Source organism: Clavelina lepadiformis, chromosome 8 (genome assembly GCF_947623445.1).
Source record: "Clavelina lepadiformis chromosome 8, kaClaLepa1.1, whole genome shotgun sequence".
NCBI classification, from domain to species: Eukaryota; Metazoa; Chordata; class Ascidiacea; order Aplousobranchia; family Clavelinidae; genus Clavelina; species Clavelina lepadiformis.
Window position 1 is genome coordinate 6,660,089 of NC_135247.1, and position 14,764 is coordinate 6,674,852.

General features: G+C 36.9%; 1 protein-coding gene across 2 annotated transcripts; it reads right to left on the bottom strand.

The window, feature by feature from the left end:
• Positions 1-1,787: 1,787 nt before the first annotated feature.
• LOC143468934 (catenin delta-2-like) lies at positions 1,788-12,208 on the bottom strand. 2 transcript variants are annotated; one of them, XM_076966419.1, is made up of 18 exons: positions 11,936-12,208; positions 11,632-11,726; positions 9,911-10,026; positions 9,166-9,227; positions 7,249-7,876; positions 6,993-7,139; positions 6,781-6,892; positions 6,471-6,528; positions 6,173-6,298; positions 5,931-6,084; positions 5,257-5,488; positions 4,854-4,971; positions 4,555-4,728; positions 4,239-4,435; positions 4,021-4,154; positions 3,606-3,855; positions 3,197-3,401; positions 1,788-3,086 (listed from the first exon to the last, which is right to left on the bottom strand). In XM_076966419.1, exons 1-18 carry the CDS (start codon positions 12,011-12,013, stop codon positions 2,859-2,861), a joined length of 3,114 nt encoding a protein of 1,037 aa, XP_076822534.1. In that variant the 5' UTR covers positions 12,014-12,208; the 3' UTR covers positions 1,788-2,858. The 2 variants fall into 2 exon arrangements, with proteins under 2 accessions (XP_076822534.1, XP_076822535.1); XM_076966420.1 differs by lacking the exons at positions 11,632-11,726; positions 11,936-12,208 and adding an exon at positions 10,837-11,597.
• Between the last annotated feature and the right edge of the window lie 2,556 nt (positions 12,209-14,764).

A 14,764-nucleotide genomic window follows, 5' to 3' on the forward strand; every position in this document is an offset into this window, starting at 1 on the left:
ACATCACAGTACGATTATAGACGAATAAGGACTAGCAATCAAGCTTGTGACGCAACAGTTGTATGGGATACTGTAGTTAGTTTTTCGCCCAGATTGAGGGTGTGCAGAAACAATACTCTGCTTGGTTGTATTTAATGGATAGCCTACCGTAGTACACTACTGTAAAACCATCATCACCCATGTGCTCACGCTCAAATTATGCGAAATCTCTCAGAAAAGGGGCTTATTAAACGGAGTTTTAGGTTTATAAAGCGTAGTATTTTACTACAGGAATAAATGGACTAAATCAGGACTGTGTTGAATTGGGCTTAATAGGTGGCTGGGCTTATAAAGTGGCGACTACTGTATTGAATTTATATGGCCACCATTTCAGTGTAAGTACAGGTCACGCAACTCATTATTTAAGATACACAAAATGTTTATTTTAGCTGTTTAGGGTTGGATTGAAGTCGAGATTAGAAGACATATTTAGTTAATTATATTGTCATATTTAAGTTGGGATAACAAGAAACTGAAAAATGGCTTCAAATGTTAACATTTCATAACTTTTTCTGTTGAAATAATGACAGCGTTGACTTTATGGTATCCAGGTCTCACCAAACTTTTTCCACTAAGGGCCAGATAAACAGAGAACTGGCGATAGTGGGCCAGGTCCCAGCTTTGTTCAATAGGCTACCACGCAATAAGCTCATTTGTGGCGTAATGAGGTGGGCCAGATCTGGTTAGTGGATTAGTGTGATCGAATTTTTTTTTTTGAGATTTATGTGACGTAGAATAGGAAATGTTAGAGTAGACTGTGATGCCATTCATCGTCCCGCATGCAGTAAAATCCTTTTCAGTTTTTATATAATTTTTGAAAGTTGCTGTAAAGGCAAGTTAAATCTCTTTATCTCTCCAATAAGCCAGGTTTGTATGAATTTGGAGTAATTGGCCTATGTGGTACTATTTTTTTACAGCGTGACTAGGCTATTTAGGCAGGTAGGTCATGCCACCCGTTGTTAAAGATAGGCGGTTAGGTTTGGAGAATGGCTGCCACTCTTTCATAGAAAAATAATCGTACGTTTGGAGCCATTTTCACAGTTTTTGTTAACTAACTTAAATATGGGTCTAGTCCAGAAATGCACAACCACCTCAAAAGATCTCAGTTACGATGTCACTATGATCGAGACATGATGTCACTGCAAAAAGTCGATATAAGTTATTCATGGTTTAATTGAAGTTGAATTTAAGATTAGAAGGAAGATTTAGGTTGATATACTATAACATTTATGTTAGGTTAACAAGAAACCTTTGAAAAGTAACTGCCACTATTTCACGGGAAAAAATCGCGCGTTGAAAGATATTTTTCCCAGTTTCTTATCACAGCCTAATTTAAATGTTATAACATAATAAACTAGTTTTAACCTAAATATTTCGGGTCTAGTACAAAAGTGCACAACCAAATTATGATGAGTAGGCTGTTAGCTTGCTGTATCAGGAGGAGTAGATCTGACTCCTGACTTGTTCCCGGTAACAGTAGCTGACATGTAGTAGTTTCCTTTCCGATTGCTTATAGCCTTATACTGTCATAGTAAACGTTGCCCAATGCTTCTCGTAACGTGATTATTTTCACGCTTCGATTCACATTCATCTCGCCCAGTGCAATGCTTGAAGTCTGGCAAAGAGAACTGGATAGTACAAATTCCACACGAACAGGGCAAGAAATAGCCATGCGCATTGCGTGTTACAGGCTACAGCAAGTGGATTGTGCAGCATTCGGGATAATTTCAGCCTACAAACACACCATGTTCTGATTTTGGTTCTATTTAACAAAAGTATGGTGCAAATAAGGGTGTTACATAAAACAATATAATAACAATAACGTCAATTGTTAGTGAAATTTCATGACAGCGATTTAGCAACTAGTATTGATGAACCCTCGATCAACCACCCGATTCATCTGCTTTCCGCCCATTAAAATGGGTGAAAATGCGGTAATATTTTCCTATTCGAATGGCAGGAAGTATGCCTTTCTCACCCTAGAGTAAGATATATGCATTTGGAATGGGGAGATGTTTACTTCGGCAGAAATATGGTTTGTGAGAAACCCCATTGCTGAAAGCAGGTCCATTTTAATGGGTGGAAAAATAGACGAATTTTCAATCTTTCAACCATTGGAATGGGAAAAAATTCCCGTACTCTGGACCCTTTCAATGGGCGCAAAGTAGACGAATGGGGTGGATCAACGGTATTTAGAAGAATATATTATTATTATTGAAGCAAAATTCAAATCCTCAGTTTTCGTGCACTGAGGTATAGGAATAGCAAGACTCAGATGGCGACAACTTTAACTGCATAAAACTAGGCTCAAAAAATAAAGATCTCAAGCAATATGTCAAATGAAAAATGCATAGAAGAAATACCTGCAAATAAATTGTAAAAGGAATCGCGGCAAGCAAATAGGATATGGCATTTCATTAACTTGTCGTTAAACATGTAAGTAATAGCAAAGTCAAGTGAAGTTTAAAAAATCAAACTATATTATTAAAAATTTACAAAATTAAAACACACCAATTTGTTCCAAATAAAAAAGTTTGTACAGGGCACATACATTAACCAAATCATTATTATTATTAGTAAGAATTTCATACAATATCGTTACAATTGCGTGCATTATTAGCACCTAGGTACATTACACAATCATTTCAAAAGTAACAATAATTTAATCAGTTAGCAGATTCTACTAATCAAGTGTTTGGCAATATTAATAAAGTAATACAAAGTCAACAAAATCTATCAAGAGAGGTTTAAAATACCACCCAAAGTCTTAAAAGTGAGGGCAAGTCCAAAAACAAGTTGGTTACTAGTCTGAGTTACTTTTACACCCAAGAATCAACTGGAAGCCCTTCACTTTCATGCTTGATCATCATGACATAATTTGCATCAGGCTGAGGAGAAGAGTATGTAACATTGGCATTAGGTTGTGTAGTTGACATTGCCACATAAGGCAAATATGGCGAAGGCACTGATGAAGAACTATGCATGTTATGATGATTGGAAGATTGAGGAAACAATCCGTGTTTGTAGTTATGGACGGAATTGGCATCCTGGAAAATAATTTTTTATTTTAGCTTGATAACTCTGCAGGTTCTCATCGAGTCTCAACTGCTGTTTACTAAAAAGTAAAAATGAATCATTACACACAAGAAACACATACTCTGGATGAGTTCTGTTCATTGGGTGAAAGTGGAGGACTGGAGAAAGGAGAAACTTGACTTCCCACACTAGCTATGCTTGGGACGCCCGCTAGATGGAAGTGATATTGCGACCAACCACGTTGTTTAAGTAATGTTCTCAAGCATTTGTATTCCCATAATATCATTAGAACTTTCCCAGCTGCTTTAACAATGCGGTGAGGATACCTGTCCATGCAAAGAAGTTTTTAAAACCCGCATATCAATAAAAGAATGGTCTTTTATTACAACTCGTACAAGCTAATCACTTTTACAGATAACCTGAATTACACCACAAAAGAGTAGGAATGGTTTGTATGAAAATGTTGGTGAATCATTAATATACAGTATTTTAGTGCTATTTATGACACTTGTTTTATTTCATTTAATGACCTGTAATTACTGCCTCGACTTATGTCAATTAGTTTTGGAACAGCACCGATATTGTATAGAGCAGTAGCGTTTTCTGTATTGGATGATATGAGTTCTCTCAAAGCACTGCATACCGCTTCATACAGAAGAACTTTCTGACCACTAATTACGGGTGGAAGTTCTTGTAAGGGTGGCAGACCATGGGAATCACCATGTGACCAGTGGTCGATGCCTGGCAGGAGATCAACAAAATCTGACAAGGCATGTTTCCCTGCAAGTTATTAATATGCATTCATGAAATACAAACATTGAACATCAATCAACATAAAAAAATTCATTGACTTATCAATTATCTAGTCTATTTCGAGAACAAATGCACAAGCTGACATACCATAGAATTACGCAAATGGCCTACATTTCTCAGAAAAGTGCTTACCTATAAGCTGTTTGTTTCGTTCATCAAGTGCCATGTTACGCAATGTCGAGCACATAACAGTTACAATACGTTCATTGTTCATTTGGAGAAACTCGACCAGCATAGGCAAACCCTTTTCTTTTCTTACAGCAGTCCTATTGTAAAATTATTACTTTTTACAAGCAATGAAGAACAGGCAAAAAAACGTTATCACAGAAACGGCTGTTCCCGATTCTTACCTGATATTTGCCGACCAAACCCACTGCCCAGCAGACAGATTTTGCAAAGCTCCCGAAGCCGCCTCCAATGTACCATGGTTGCATGTTTCAGCTAAAAGAGCTAAGTATCTTCGCACAACACCCGGTTGCCAGAGCAGCTCAACTCCATGAATACTTCCCTGTGAAGTTGATCTTGACGGTGTAGCATTAAGAAGGACCTGAATATAAATATAAGCATTTCATATAAAACACAAACATTTAACGTAGTAGGTGAAGCATGAAAATGACTGCCTTTAAGGTATATGTTTTTGACTCAGTTGAGTTTGCTTACACACACCTCAATGTCGTTTGATCGACGCTTTCCTTTCTTTTTTCCTTTTCTCCAGCAATCTTCTTCTTTAGATTTGTGTTCAGAGTCGGCATTCCTAGAAAGTGGAACATGAGCAGCTTCCACTTCCAAAGCAAGGCGGTAGGAAAGATTTCGCAGAATGCACATGCAGTTTTCGACACCCTTTATATCAAAAGATTAAACATACTGTAATATACAACATTTGTGACTTGTCAATAGGTAGAGCCAATCTTATGTTTAACAGAATGCGTTATCTGCAGTAACAAAATCTGATTTAGGCGAAGTACCTTGCTATCAACATCATTCTTTCCAATCACATTTTCTATGACAAGCAAGAGTGATTCAATAAGTCCCTCATACAACCGCATTTTCCTGCGCACCTCAACTCCAGCAGAACTGATGTTCCTATTTTATAGACAAATTAATTTTGTAATCACTCTAACAATCTGTTACTTTATGATTTATGGGATAGAGTTTTGCACTCTTAAGGTTAACTTTATATTTTTATATATACTTTATATTTTTATGATTTATATGAACATAACCTAACATAACACAGTTTCCAGATTGTGATCTATTGAGCTATACTATTTATGCAATTGTATCAGCCAAGCACAACTGCATTTTGTGCATTTTCAGAAATGGTAAAATTAGAACTTTTGAGCACAGTTGAATTAAATGCTTACACACCTAAGGCACCCTGTAGCATTAATGAATAAGGTGGACCAATGTGGGTCAATTGTGAGGTCACTTGCAGTCAATTCGGTTACAGAATCACCATCTTCAGTGCAGAACTTAGCCATGCGGTTTGGTTCCAATAAACTCACATAATGTATAACTACCCTTGAGGCCAAAACTGGCATAGCACTGTCTACTATACCAACTTTTAAATGTTCACATGAAGATAAATTCCACAGCACCCCTGAGAATAAAAAAGCAATTCAGGCAAAGCGTTCTATTAAATTATAATACAAGTAAATAAAGCACCTTTCAGTTCACCATTTAATTCAATACTACTGCGTTAAACTGGCAAAACCTATATCTTGCTATGTAAGAAAATAAATAAGAAAATTACAAACAAGATAAAAGCAACATGTTGTGCTTGAGACAATAAACATATCGAGCTATGAGTTGCATGACGTCGAGGAACAGCAAATTTATGTGTTGTAGACGTTTCAACAGTTCTGTGGGGGCTATTGTAGTTTCTCACGGTGAAAACAAGTTCGTACCTTCAACATGGCAGTTATAATTTTTGTCCTTGAATCACCAGGTAGGTCAATTAACTGAGAACTTTAATTACATGTTTCGACAATAATTTAGCCACACCTCTGCGCAAATTATTGAAAGGCAAAATCACCAGGCACCTGTTATTAACTCTTTCATTTCTTGATTGACAGTGTTCCGTAACACATGAGCTAATGATGAAATTCCTCCACAATTTCTAACAATTATTTTTGCATCATCATTATTTTTCCCATATACCATGTTCCTCAAAGCACCACATGCGTTTTGTTGAACCTTGATGTTCAAACAGAGGAATACTATCAATATGCTTTCTTATACCATTACCAGGCTTAATAGTTTCGAGTTCTAGGATTTTTCTTACATCTATAACATGGTGGTGTAAAAGATTGACAAGCAATGGTAAGACACCTCGATTTCGAATGACTGATTTCATATTGTCATCACCATATGTGACATGCTGTATGTAGGCTGCAGCATTTGAGACGATCTAAACAAACACAAAATTACTAGTGCAACGAAAGTTATGTATTCTACCATAAATGAAAATGACTGTAAAAGAGAGTACACCAAATTACTATACAAAAAATAAAAACAACTTTTGGAAAAGATTTGTATACCTAAAATAACTGAAGTTAAACACAAAAAATAATAATAAAAACCGTGTATGATGGATGCCGCAGCATTTGGATTACTTCTGATATTTCCAAATCTCTGTCTCTACATAAGGCAAATATGTCAATAAATGAAACACAGAGCACGATTGTCAAAGCAATAAACAAGGCAAAGCTCTCAAATAACAAATTAATAGCATTGTTAGATCATATATATATATGATACATAATGAACAAAGACGAGGTTGTTAATTTGTTATTGTGTGCATACTTACAGTAAACATCAATCACTAACCAAACATGATCCAAATAACCTACATGTTAAAACTTTAAACAGTCAGAAATTCTAAACTGTTACCTGCTAAATTCATCATACAATACAGGGTGAAGATGTGCAGGATTAACAGTACGAGGTGAGGCTGAAAGAACATTTTTGCGGTGAATTTGTGGATGTAGGTCGCCGTAGTGAGCTATAAACAAAATTTATTATGCATACATAATATTGGATGAAGGCTAAGCAAACATCTCATTTGTTACTGTTGTATATGCCAATAAAACGTATAAATTTACCTGAGGGTAAATCTAGATATTTCTGTGGCTGTGAACTAGGCCAATGTTGATTAGGTTGCCTTTCACTGTAGGTCAGGGAATTACGAAAGGCACGATGTGAGTCTGTTGAATGCTGCCGACGTCTTACTGGAGTAGACTGTGGGATCCCTGATGTTAGCACAGTAACATAGTTTGTCCAAAATAAAATTAGAATAAGTGCAAAATACAAGGAAAAGAACACGTAACCAATAACCACACAAACTGTTGGTTTACTTACTCTGCACTTCATCAGCAGTATGATTGTTCTGATGTACTGGGTTTGGTTGGTTTTGTGGCACGTCAGGCAAATGATTTTGAAGAGATGAAGATTTACGTGGTGGAGGAGGAGGAGGTTTAGGTTTGCTTGGTACTGGCGGGGCTCTATGACTAACTGGTTTATACTGATTTTTGGGAGGATAGTTAGTATACGGTTGATTACAAACAAAATAAGCTTGTTGAAATTTTTGTTGAGATGGTTGATGCAGATAGTATTGTCCTTGGTAAGAGGAATTTCCATACAGTTGTGGATAATCTTGAACATGACTTTCATAGGGTGGTGGTTGGTTATTTTCAAATGAAGAATTCCGACTTTGTACTGGAGCTTTGGCAGTATAGTCAACTTGTCGTAAAACACCGTCAATGTGTTGGCCAAACATTACTGGATATTGATGATAGGCTGGGTGATAGTGGACTGGCTGAACTATCTGCACTGAATTAGCTGGGTACTCTGGCATCCATGTACTTAGTGGAGGGCCGGCATAATAAGGTTGAGGATGTGCTAAACCAGCCAATGGCTTAAACTGCTCAGAAGAATAATTAGTATGGTTCTCTGTAGAAACAATGGGGCATGTTTGTGGTCGATCCATCTGCACAAATACACATACACCATAGGTCTTTGGTTACTGTTAAAGCATGTTAATGAAATAATAACTTCAACATGCCTAAACAAATCTATACAACACAATAATGTTCATTAACATTTAAACAGATTTTTAAGTATTTATATGTCAGTGGGTACATAGTTTGAAAAGTTTAAACATAAAAATATTAACCAGATATTAGGTAATATTAAAAAATAAGTCAAAACAAAACCTTCAGACAATAAATATACATACATATATATTCCATTCTCAGTGGTTCCCAACTAGGGTGTTGTGAGATATTCTTAGTTTATACCTATCTTCTGTAGCAGACATGAGCTAACTTTTTTCTACTTAATTCAGCCTGCAAAGCACTGATAGAAATTCCATATTCTCATAAAATATATTGTGATCCCATCATCCCAATTTATTTTGCATTTTAATTTTCAACATTATAACTCAGACCCAAGCCCACATCCATTACCTAAATTCAGATACACTTCGGCTTTTGCTGCGATTGTAATTTATTATATATTTGTCGTAAGTATGCATGTTGCTGAACAAGCGCATACCAGCACAATTACTCTAGGCTTGGTTGTGCTGAGCTAGCCAAGTAATGGTTGCAATGTCTATAAAACGTCTTTAGCCTTAGACTATACCTCTGAAGCTATCTAGTGCATTTTTAAGATGGTGTATTGACCTGTACAGCAAGTTTGTCAATCTGATTAGATTTAGCGATTAAATAAGTGAGCGAGCAAGCTGGTTAAATTTTAAAAGCAAATACAAGTGAGAAATCTGTGTGTGTAGATCACTGGATTTAACCCATGCATTTCAACGTGATGAAGTGAAGGCGTCACTACCACGGTTTTTCAGCATTTCACAAAAAATCATTTGTGTAAAGCTAATTGTTCTAAAATGGAATCAGCTTTATATACGTTTGACAGCAAGCTTCATGACCTGCTTTCGGTAAAATAAATCCGTAACTTCTACTACTATTAAGACATTGTTGAAGTTGACTTGTCATAATTGACAAATCTCACTCCTACCTGGGCTTACACGAACATCTGGCAGTATAAGTGCTCCAAAACAACAGATACTCAATTCTGAGTGCCAAAAATAATGTCTAACAACAATGATCATGTTGACTGAAAGATAAAGAAAACGTCAATATGACGTTATACCTCTTAGCAAAAGTGCTGTGGGTTCCCCACAGGGTGCCACAATCTCTTGTCAATGCTTTAAGCCAAAAAGTTGGGAACCATTAATATTATACAAAAAAATAAACATGACTATACCTTAGCAGCAATTGCCTTTTGAGGAGAAACACTGCGTCGAAATAATGTGTCTGACATCTTATCTGCAGATGTAGCAAATATTTTACAAGCAATATTGCTAGATATAATAGGCCTATATAACAAAAAGTAAAATATATGTGAGTGTGAGAGAACATACAAATACATCATTCACCACATTCTTAGTTTTGAGAAGGGCTGATAGCCGAGCGGATAGCCTATCTGACTCGTAAATTATATGCAAGCTGGGTTTGATTGCCAGCTATGCTATTGTTGTAATACCCTTGAGCAAGGAAATAATGATGCTAGCTTCTATTCAGTGTTCCTGGTAAATAGTTTCAGATTGTGGTAATCTAAAAAAAATAAAACAAATAAAAACATGTATGCGCTGAGTTTATGTCATGCAAAGACTTCCCTCAGTCCGAAGACAAAGATTGCGTAATACCATACCAATCACCAAAAAAGTAGAAAACATAACAAAATCTGTTCTATTTCTAACCAAACATAAGCCCTCCTATATGCAGGGAAATGTTCATCATATGAATAATATCGGCACATGAAGTTGTTTATTTTTTCAATTACGAAAAAAATTAGCAAAATTAAACTTAACAATCTTTGGAGAAATGTGCTATGTGCATCATACGTGTGCTATGTGCATCATAGTCCACATAGCAGTAGTGCACAAAGTGCTTGGGCAATGGGCACTTTCAATGAGGGCCATGTTCAATTAAAAGTAACATAAACCTACACAAGTCAGGATGAGAAGATGCACTACTTTGCCTAATCAATTTTTGGTCTGCATCATTGGATGAGTCACGTCGACTTTCTGTATCACTGGCTTCGGCCTGTTCTTCATCTACCTCACTATACACACAAAATTTAAACAAAATTAATTCATACACTAAACTATTCCAATAAGATAATAAATTACTGGTACATAAAAAACATACACCCATTCAATAACAGCCAGAGAAATGAACTTGATTAGCAATGGTTTATTGGAACATCACAACTCATGCACTACTGTGCACTGCACTTATTATGCATGTGACTATAAGGGTGATTCCTTTATTCAGGTTTGTACAAACTGACACCTTAGTGAGATTTTACATGCTGGCTGTATGTTTGAACTACTGCATCCAACTGTTAAGTTTTTGAACGCACATTACATTCACAATATTGACCAAAAACTCACATGATATATATCCCACACCACAGCGCTCAGGTACAACTGATATTACCTCATTGTTTTTAAATCAATTAGTTTCTCCATACTTTGAGCTCACCACCCAAGAATAATTTTATTTGCAAAACAGTCAGCAGCTCAAGTAACAGTGGTCAATCAAATTTTATAGAATTCGTAACTTTAAATAATTCTATTAGTCATAACTTTACAGTAATCTCCCAGTTAAGTATGCATCCAATTAAGTTCACATCCAAGACTTGTGCAAAAAAATGAGTCACAAATTCTGGATTCAAATTCATCAGCAATTTATTGGTTGTTTATGAACAACTAAACAAGTTAGTTGATGTTTAAACAATTTAAGGCGTCAGCCATGCTAGAGTTTACTGTTCAAATATGTCATGAGATTGTCATTTGAAGCATATTTTGTACTGAGCATCCAACGTCACTTGTTTCTAGTTTATTGGATTTTAGATTATCATAAACATCACCTGCTGGGTCTCCTTTACTTTTCCACTCCTGTTATCAACATAGAAGCATTATTACACATGTCATAATTTCTTTTCTATTATCGCATAATTCTGTGCTAATTGTCATAATTAGTCTTTTTTCCTACGGAACTTTCATGCAGATCTGAAAATATTGTAATATTATTAGCGTTGCATTTTGTTATTCACTATCAAATGCTTTGCTATAAATTGGTACTTGTTTTAGTAGGCAGCCTGTTTTCTATTACTTCCGGATTACATAAACTTGATACCACAACACACAATGCATTCTCTCGTTGTTCAGTATAGTTTTGCAGTGATACTGAAAGCATCTCTTTGAACGTGTTGTGAAAGCAGTAACCACCTCGATATGAATAAATAACACCAACTATATTCAACAACACTGTCAGTTTGGTTAACGTGCTGTGTAACACTAGTTGGCACAACTCCTTCCTATTTAGGCTTTCAAGTAGGAGTGAAAAAGTATAGAAGTTCCCCAGCTTGATCTTGTACATCTGGAAAGAATCTGATCTTCAATTTGGATCACTTTATTGCAAAACTCTTTAAAGCCATCAAAAGTGACATCATTCTTGTTCAGTCCACAATTAATTACTAATATCAAAAAATTAAAAGATAAAACCAACTAAGTTTGCACCCAAATCATCAGAATCAGTTGCATACTTTATCGGGAGATTCCTGTACTGAACCTATTGATTTATAGTCCAGTCAGAATTGGTGACAAAATAATGCCAAATTCCTATCTTTTAGCATTACAAAAGCAAATATTAGTCTACTAACTTGAGGTTAGTTTTTATGCGACATCGTTCAAGTTGATTAGCTACAGTGTTATGTTCCTCTTCAAGTTCCCTTGTCAGTTTCTCAAACTGGATTTCCTGCGGCACATTATCAATTAATGCATTAGATTAATAGATTGTTTGGACACACTTACAAGCCCAATAAAAAGCTTATTGGCTAGTATCGGTGCTGTACAAGTAAGTTCAAAGTTATAATAGTCCATATAAATAGTCCCATAGCCATAAGGTCATACTTATGGAACTGATCTTTTCATTATATTTAATTAGCAGGCTATACATGTGCTTACCTGCTCTTTAACAGAAGCTAGAATCAATTCTGTGTCTGCTTGTCTCGTAAAAGGTTGTTTGCGTTTATCGCAGGACATATTTGTTTAGCCTATCAGACTTTATTTGTATTATATCGAGATTGTTTACACTGAAAACCACCAGCTGTCAACTCGTTCAAAGCGGCAAAAACGGTGACTTCACACCGCAGTCATATTTGCAGTCGTATTAGCGTACAAACACAAAATCACATATTTTGTTAAAACTGGTACCAGTCTTGTAAGGTTTTGCAAATCCCCTAAGTAGCGGGTAAATGAAACCATTTGTAAATGGGTTGAAATTTGAGATAGAATGGTTTCATAGAAATCAAATGTACGTACATGATGTCGTTTTTAAACTTACATTATGCGTGAAAATGGTTTCTACCATTGTTTGTTTACCATCTTGGCGAAGCGTGTGCGATGTTGACGTCGGGACACAAAAGCTGTAATTAAGGCAAATCATGGCCGAGCTCTCAGAATCCCGCCTACAAGGCGATGCGCACCCTTTCTTACGTGCCGGGGTAGATTATTTTGGACCTCTATAACTGTTCACAAGGCCGTAGAACGGTTAAATCTTTCGCTTCTATATCACTTGTCTAACGACCCAAGGAATTTGCGAGCGACTTATCGACGGATGCGTTCAGAAGGTTTATTTCACAAAGTGGACCAGTGGTGCAATCAGCACATGTACTCGGATAATGGCAAAAAAGAGACCGAATGATCCGTCAATCGGCCAGGAGCCAGCCATACAGGAGGAGCTTGGGAGCGATTGATAAGATCGATACGGCGAATCCTTCTTGCCTTGTCCAAAGAATGCTCTTTAACGGACGACCAACTTCTGACGTTGTTTGCGGAAGCTGGGGCCATCATAATCCCTGGTAGGCTGACAAAGGTGACCCTAGATATAAACCATCTCTTGTGAGTCAACGCCCCGAGCAGGCTTTCGCCGGGTCAATCAGACGACGGTGATCGCTACTGCAGAATAAGGCGACGCTACTTGTAATATTTGGCAGACCAATTTTGGAAGGGATGATCACGAGAGGATGGGGGTATAGCGGACCACCTAACGCTTAAACTATTACAATTGACTAATGTAAGCAAAACATCTGTTTTTGTTATGAGTGTCATGCTTCACTAAGGACAGTAGTATCCGCACCGTAATAAGAATTTATTAAGAAAAAAGGTGTGTCCCGCTTTACCCCGTTGGTTCCCTTTACACTACCTTCTCCTAAACTCGACCATCGCACGACAAGAATGGCACCAACAAAAGCAAAACTTCCAGTTCGATGATATGGTGCTTCTTCCGGACAACAACCTCCCACAACCCAATGGGCGATGGGTCGCGTTGTCAAAACATATCCCGATAAACATGGTGCCGTCCGGTCCGGTCGTTATGCTCTAGAATTATTGTTGCGATTCTTAAGTCTCCTGCGTAGCAAACGTTTGGCTCCTTCATTCCTTGTGTCGAAGACGTTTACACGACTCTGCGGTACTTCAGATGTACTTTTGTTCTGGGTTGCCGCGTTCCTGCTCTCCTAGGAGTCGTTCTGGATCAATTGGAAACGGCGAACGAGTGGAAATTTGGTGTTGCATAAATTGATATTAGCAGTTTTCCGGAGGAGCGTGTTAAATTCTATTTGTCCCCTGAGTGTTCCGGTCTAGTCTGCATGTGTTTATGAAATTCTTTGTGGTTTATTTCCCTTAAAAGTGAGGGTCAAGTGCAAAACTAAGTTGACCTTCAATCTAATAGCAGTTGCTAGGAAAAATACTAGTGAATAGATTTTTTAAAATATGTAGTGGTTAAGCAGTTTTTGCCAAAATTGTATCGCAAATTAGGCCTTCTATTATGACACCACAATGTAAAAACAATACGCTTGACGTATGTGGTTTTGGTAGTAGCATTTACGATAGTTAAAACGCTTCTAATGAAATACGTCTCCATACGTAAGTGATGGTGAAGCATCCCTGTTTTTACCACAGTTACCGGACTAGGCAGAGTTAGCAGCCAAGACTGCACTGCAGCCTACTGTACGTTAGCATCTAAATTAGGGTTGCTATATGTCAGGATTTTCCCTGACATGTCAGGGAATTTAGTGTTAAAATCTGCGTCAAGGAGAAATGCTAAATTGTGCTTAAAAGTCCGGAATTTTTTTAAATTGTTTTTTAGCCTAAGTTTTTCTAGGTTGCCACCTTTTTCTTGGTTGCGAACATTCTCAGTTCGTCAAAACTGTATCCTTTAAATCTGTCTGCAACTCGTTTATGACGTAAGTTGATTACTACCTTTTAAGATGAACAGCATTAGGGTTTGGCTTATTCTAGTGCAGCGTGGTCCAACTGCAGGCCCGCGGGCCAAAGTTGGCCCGCGAGCACCGATTTTTTGGTCCGCGAACTGATAGTCAGCTTTGATAGTCGCTATTGTTGAGGAAGAACCTCGACCGCAGATGTCACATTGATCAGTATTTAATAGCTAAATTTTGAACTATTCTAAATTTCTAATTTCAGTTTTAATAAAAAAAGAGAACTTTTTTCAGTTCTAATTTCAGTTCTAATATCAATGTCACATTGTTTTTCAGTTCTAATTTCACATTTCTTCAGTTCTAATTTAAAAAAAATGGCCCGCAATATAAAAAAATTTTCTGATTTTGGCCCGCGATGAAAAGAAGTTGGACCACGCTGTTCTAGTGGTTGAAGTTGTTTATGGAATGTTGCATCAGTTACGAAGAATTTACTGCACTGCCAGCACATAAGAAATGGTGCAGGTATTTTCAAAAGTCAAAAAACGCTGAATGTCACTCAGAATTACTAAGGATT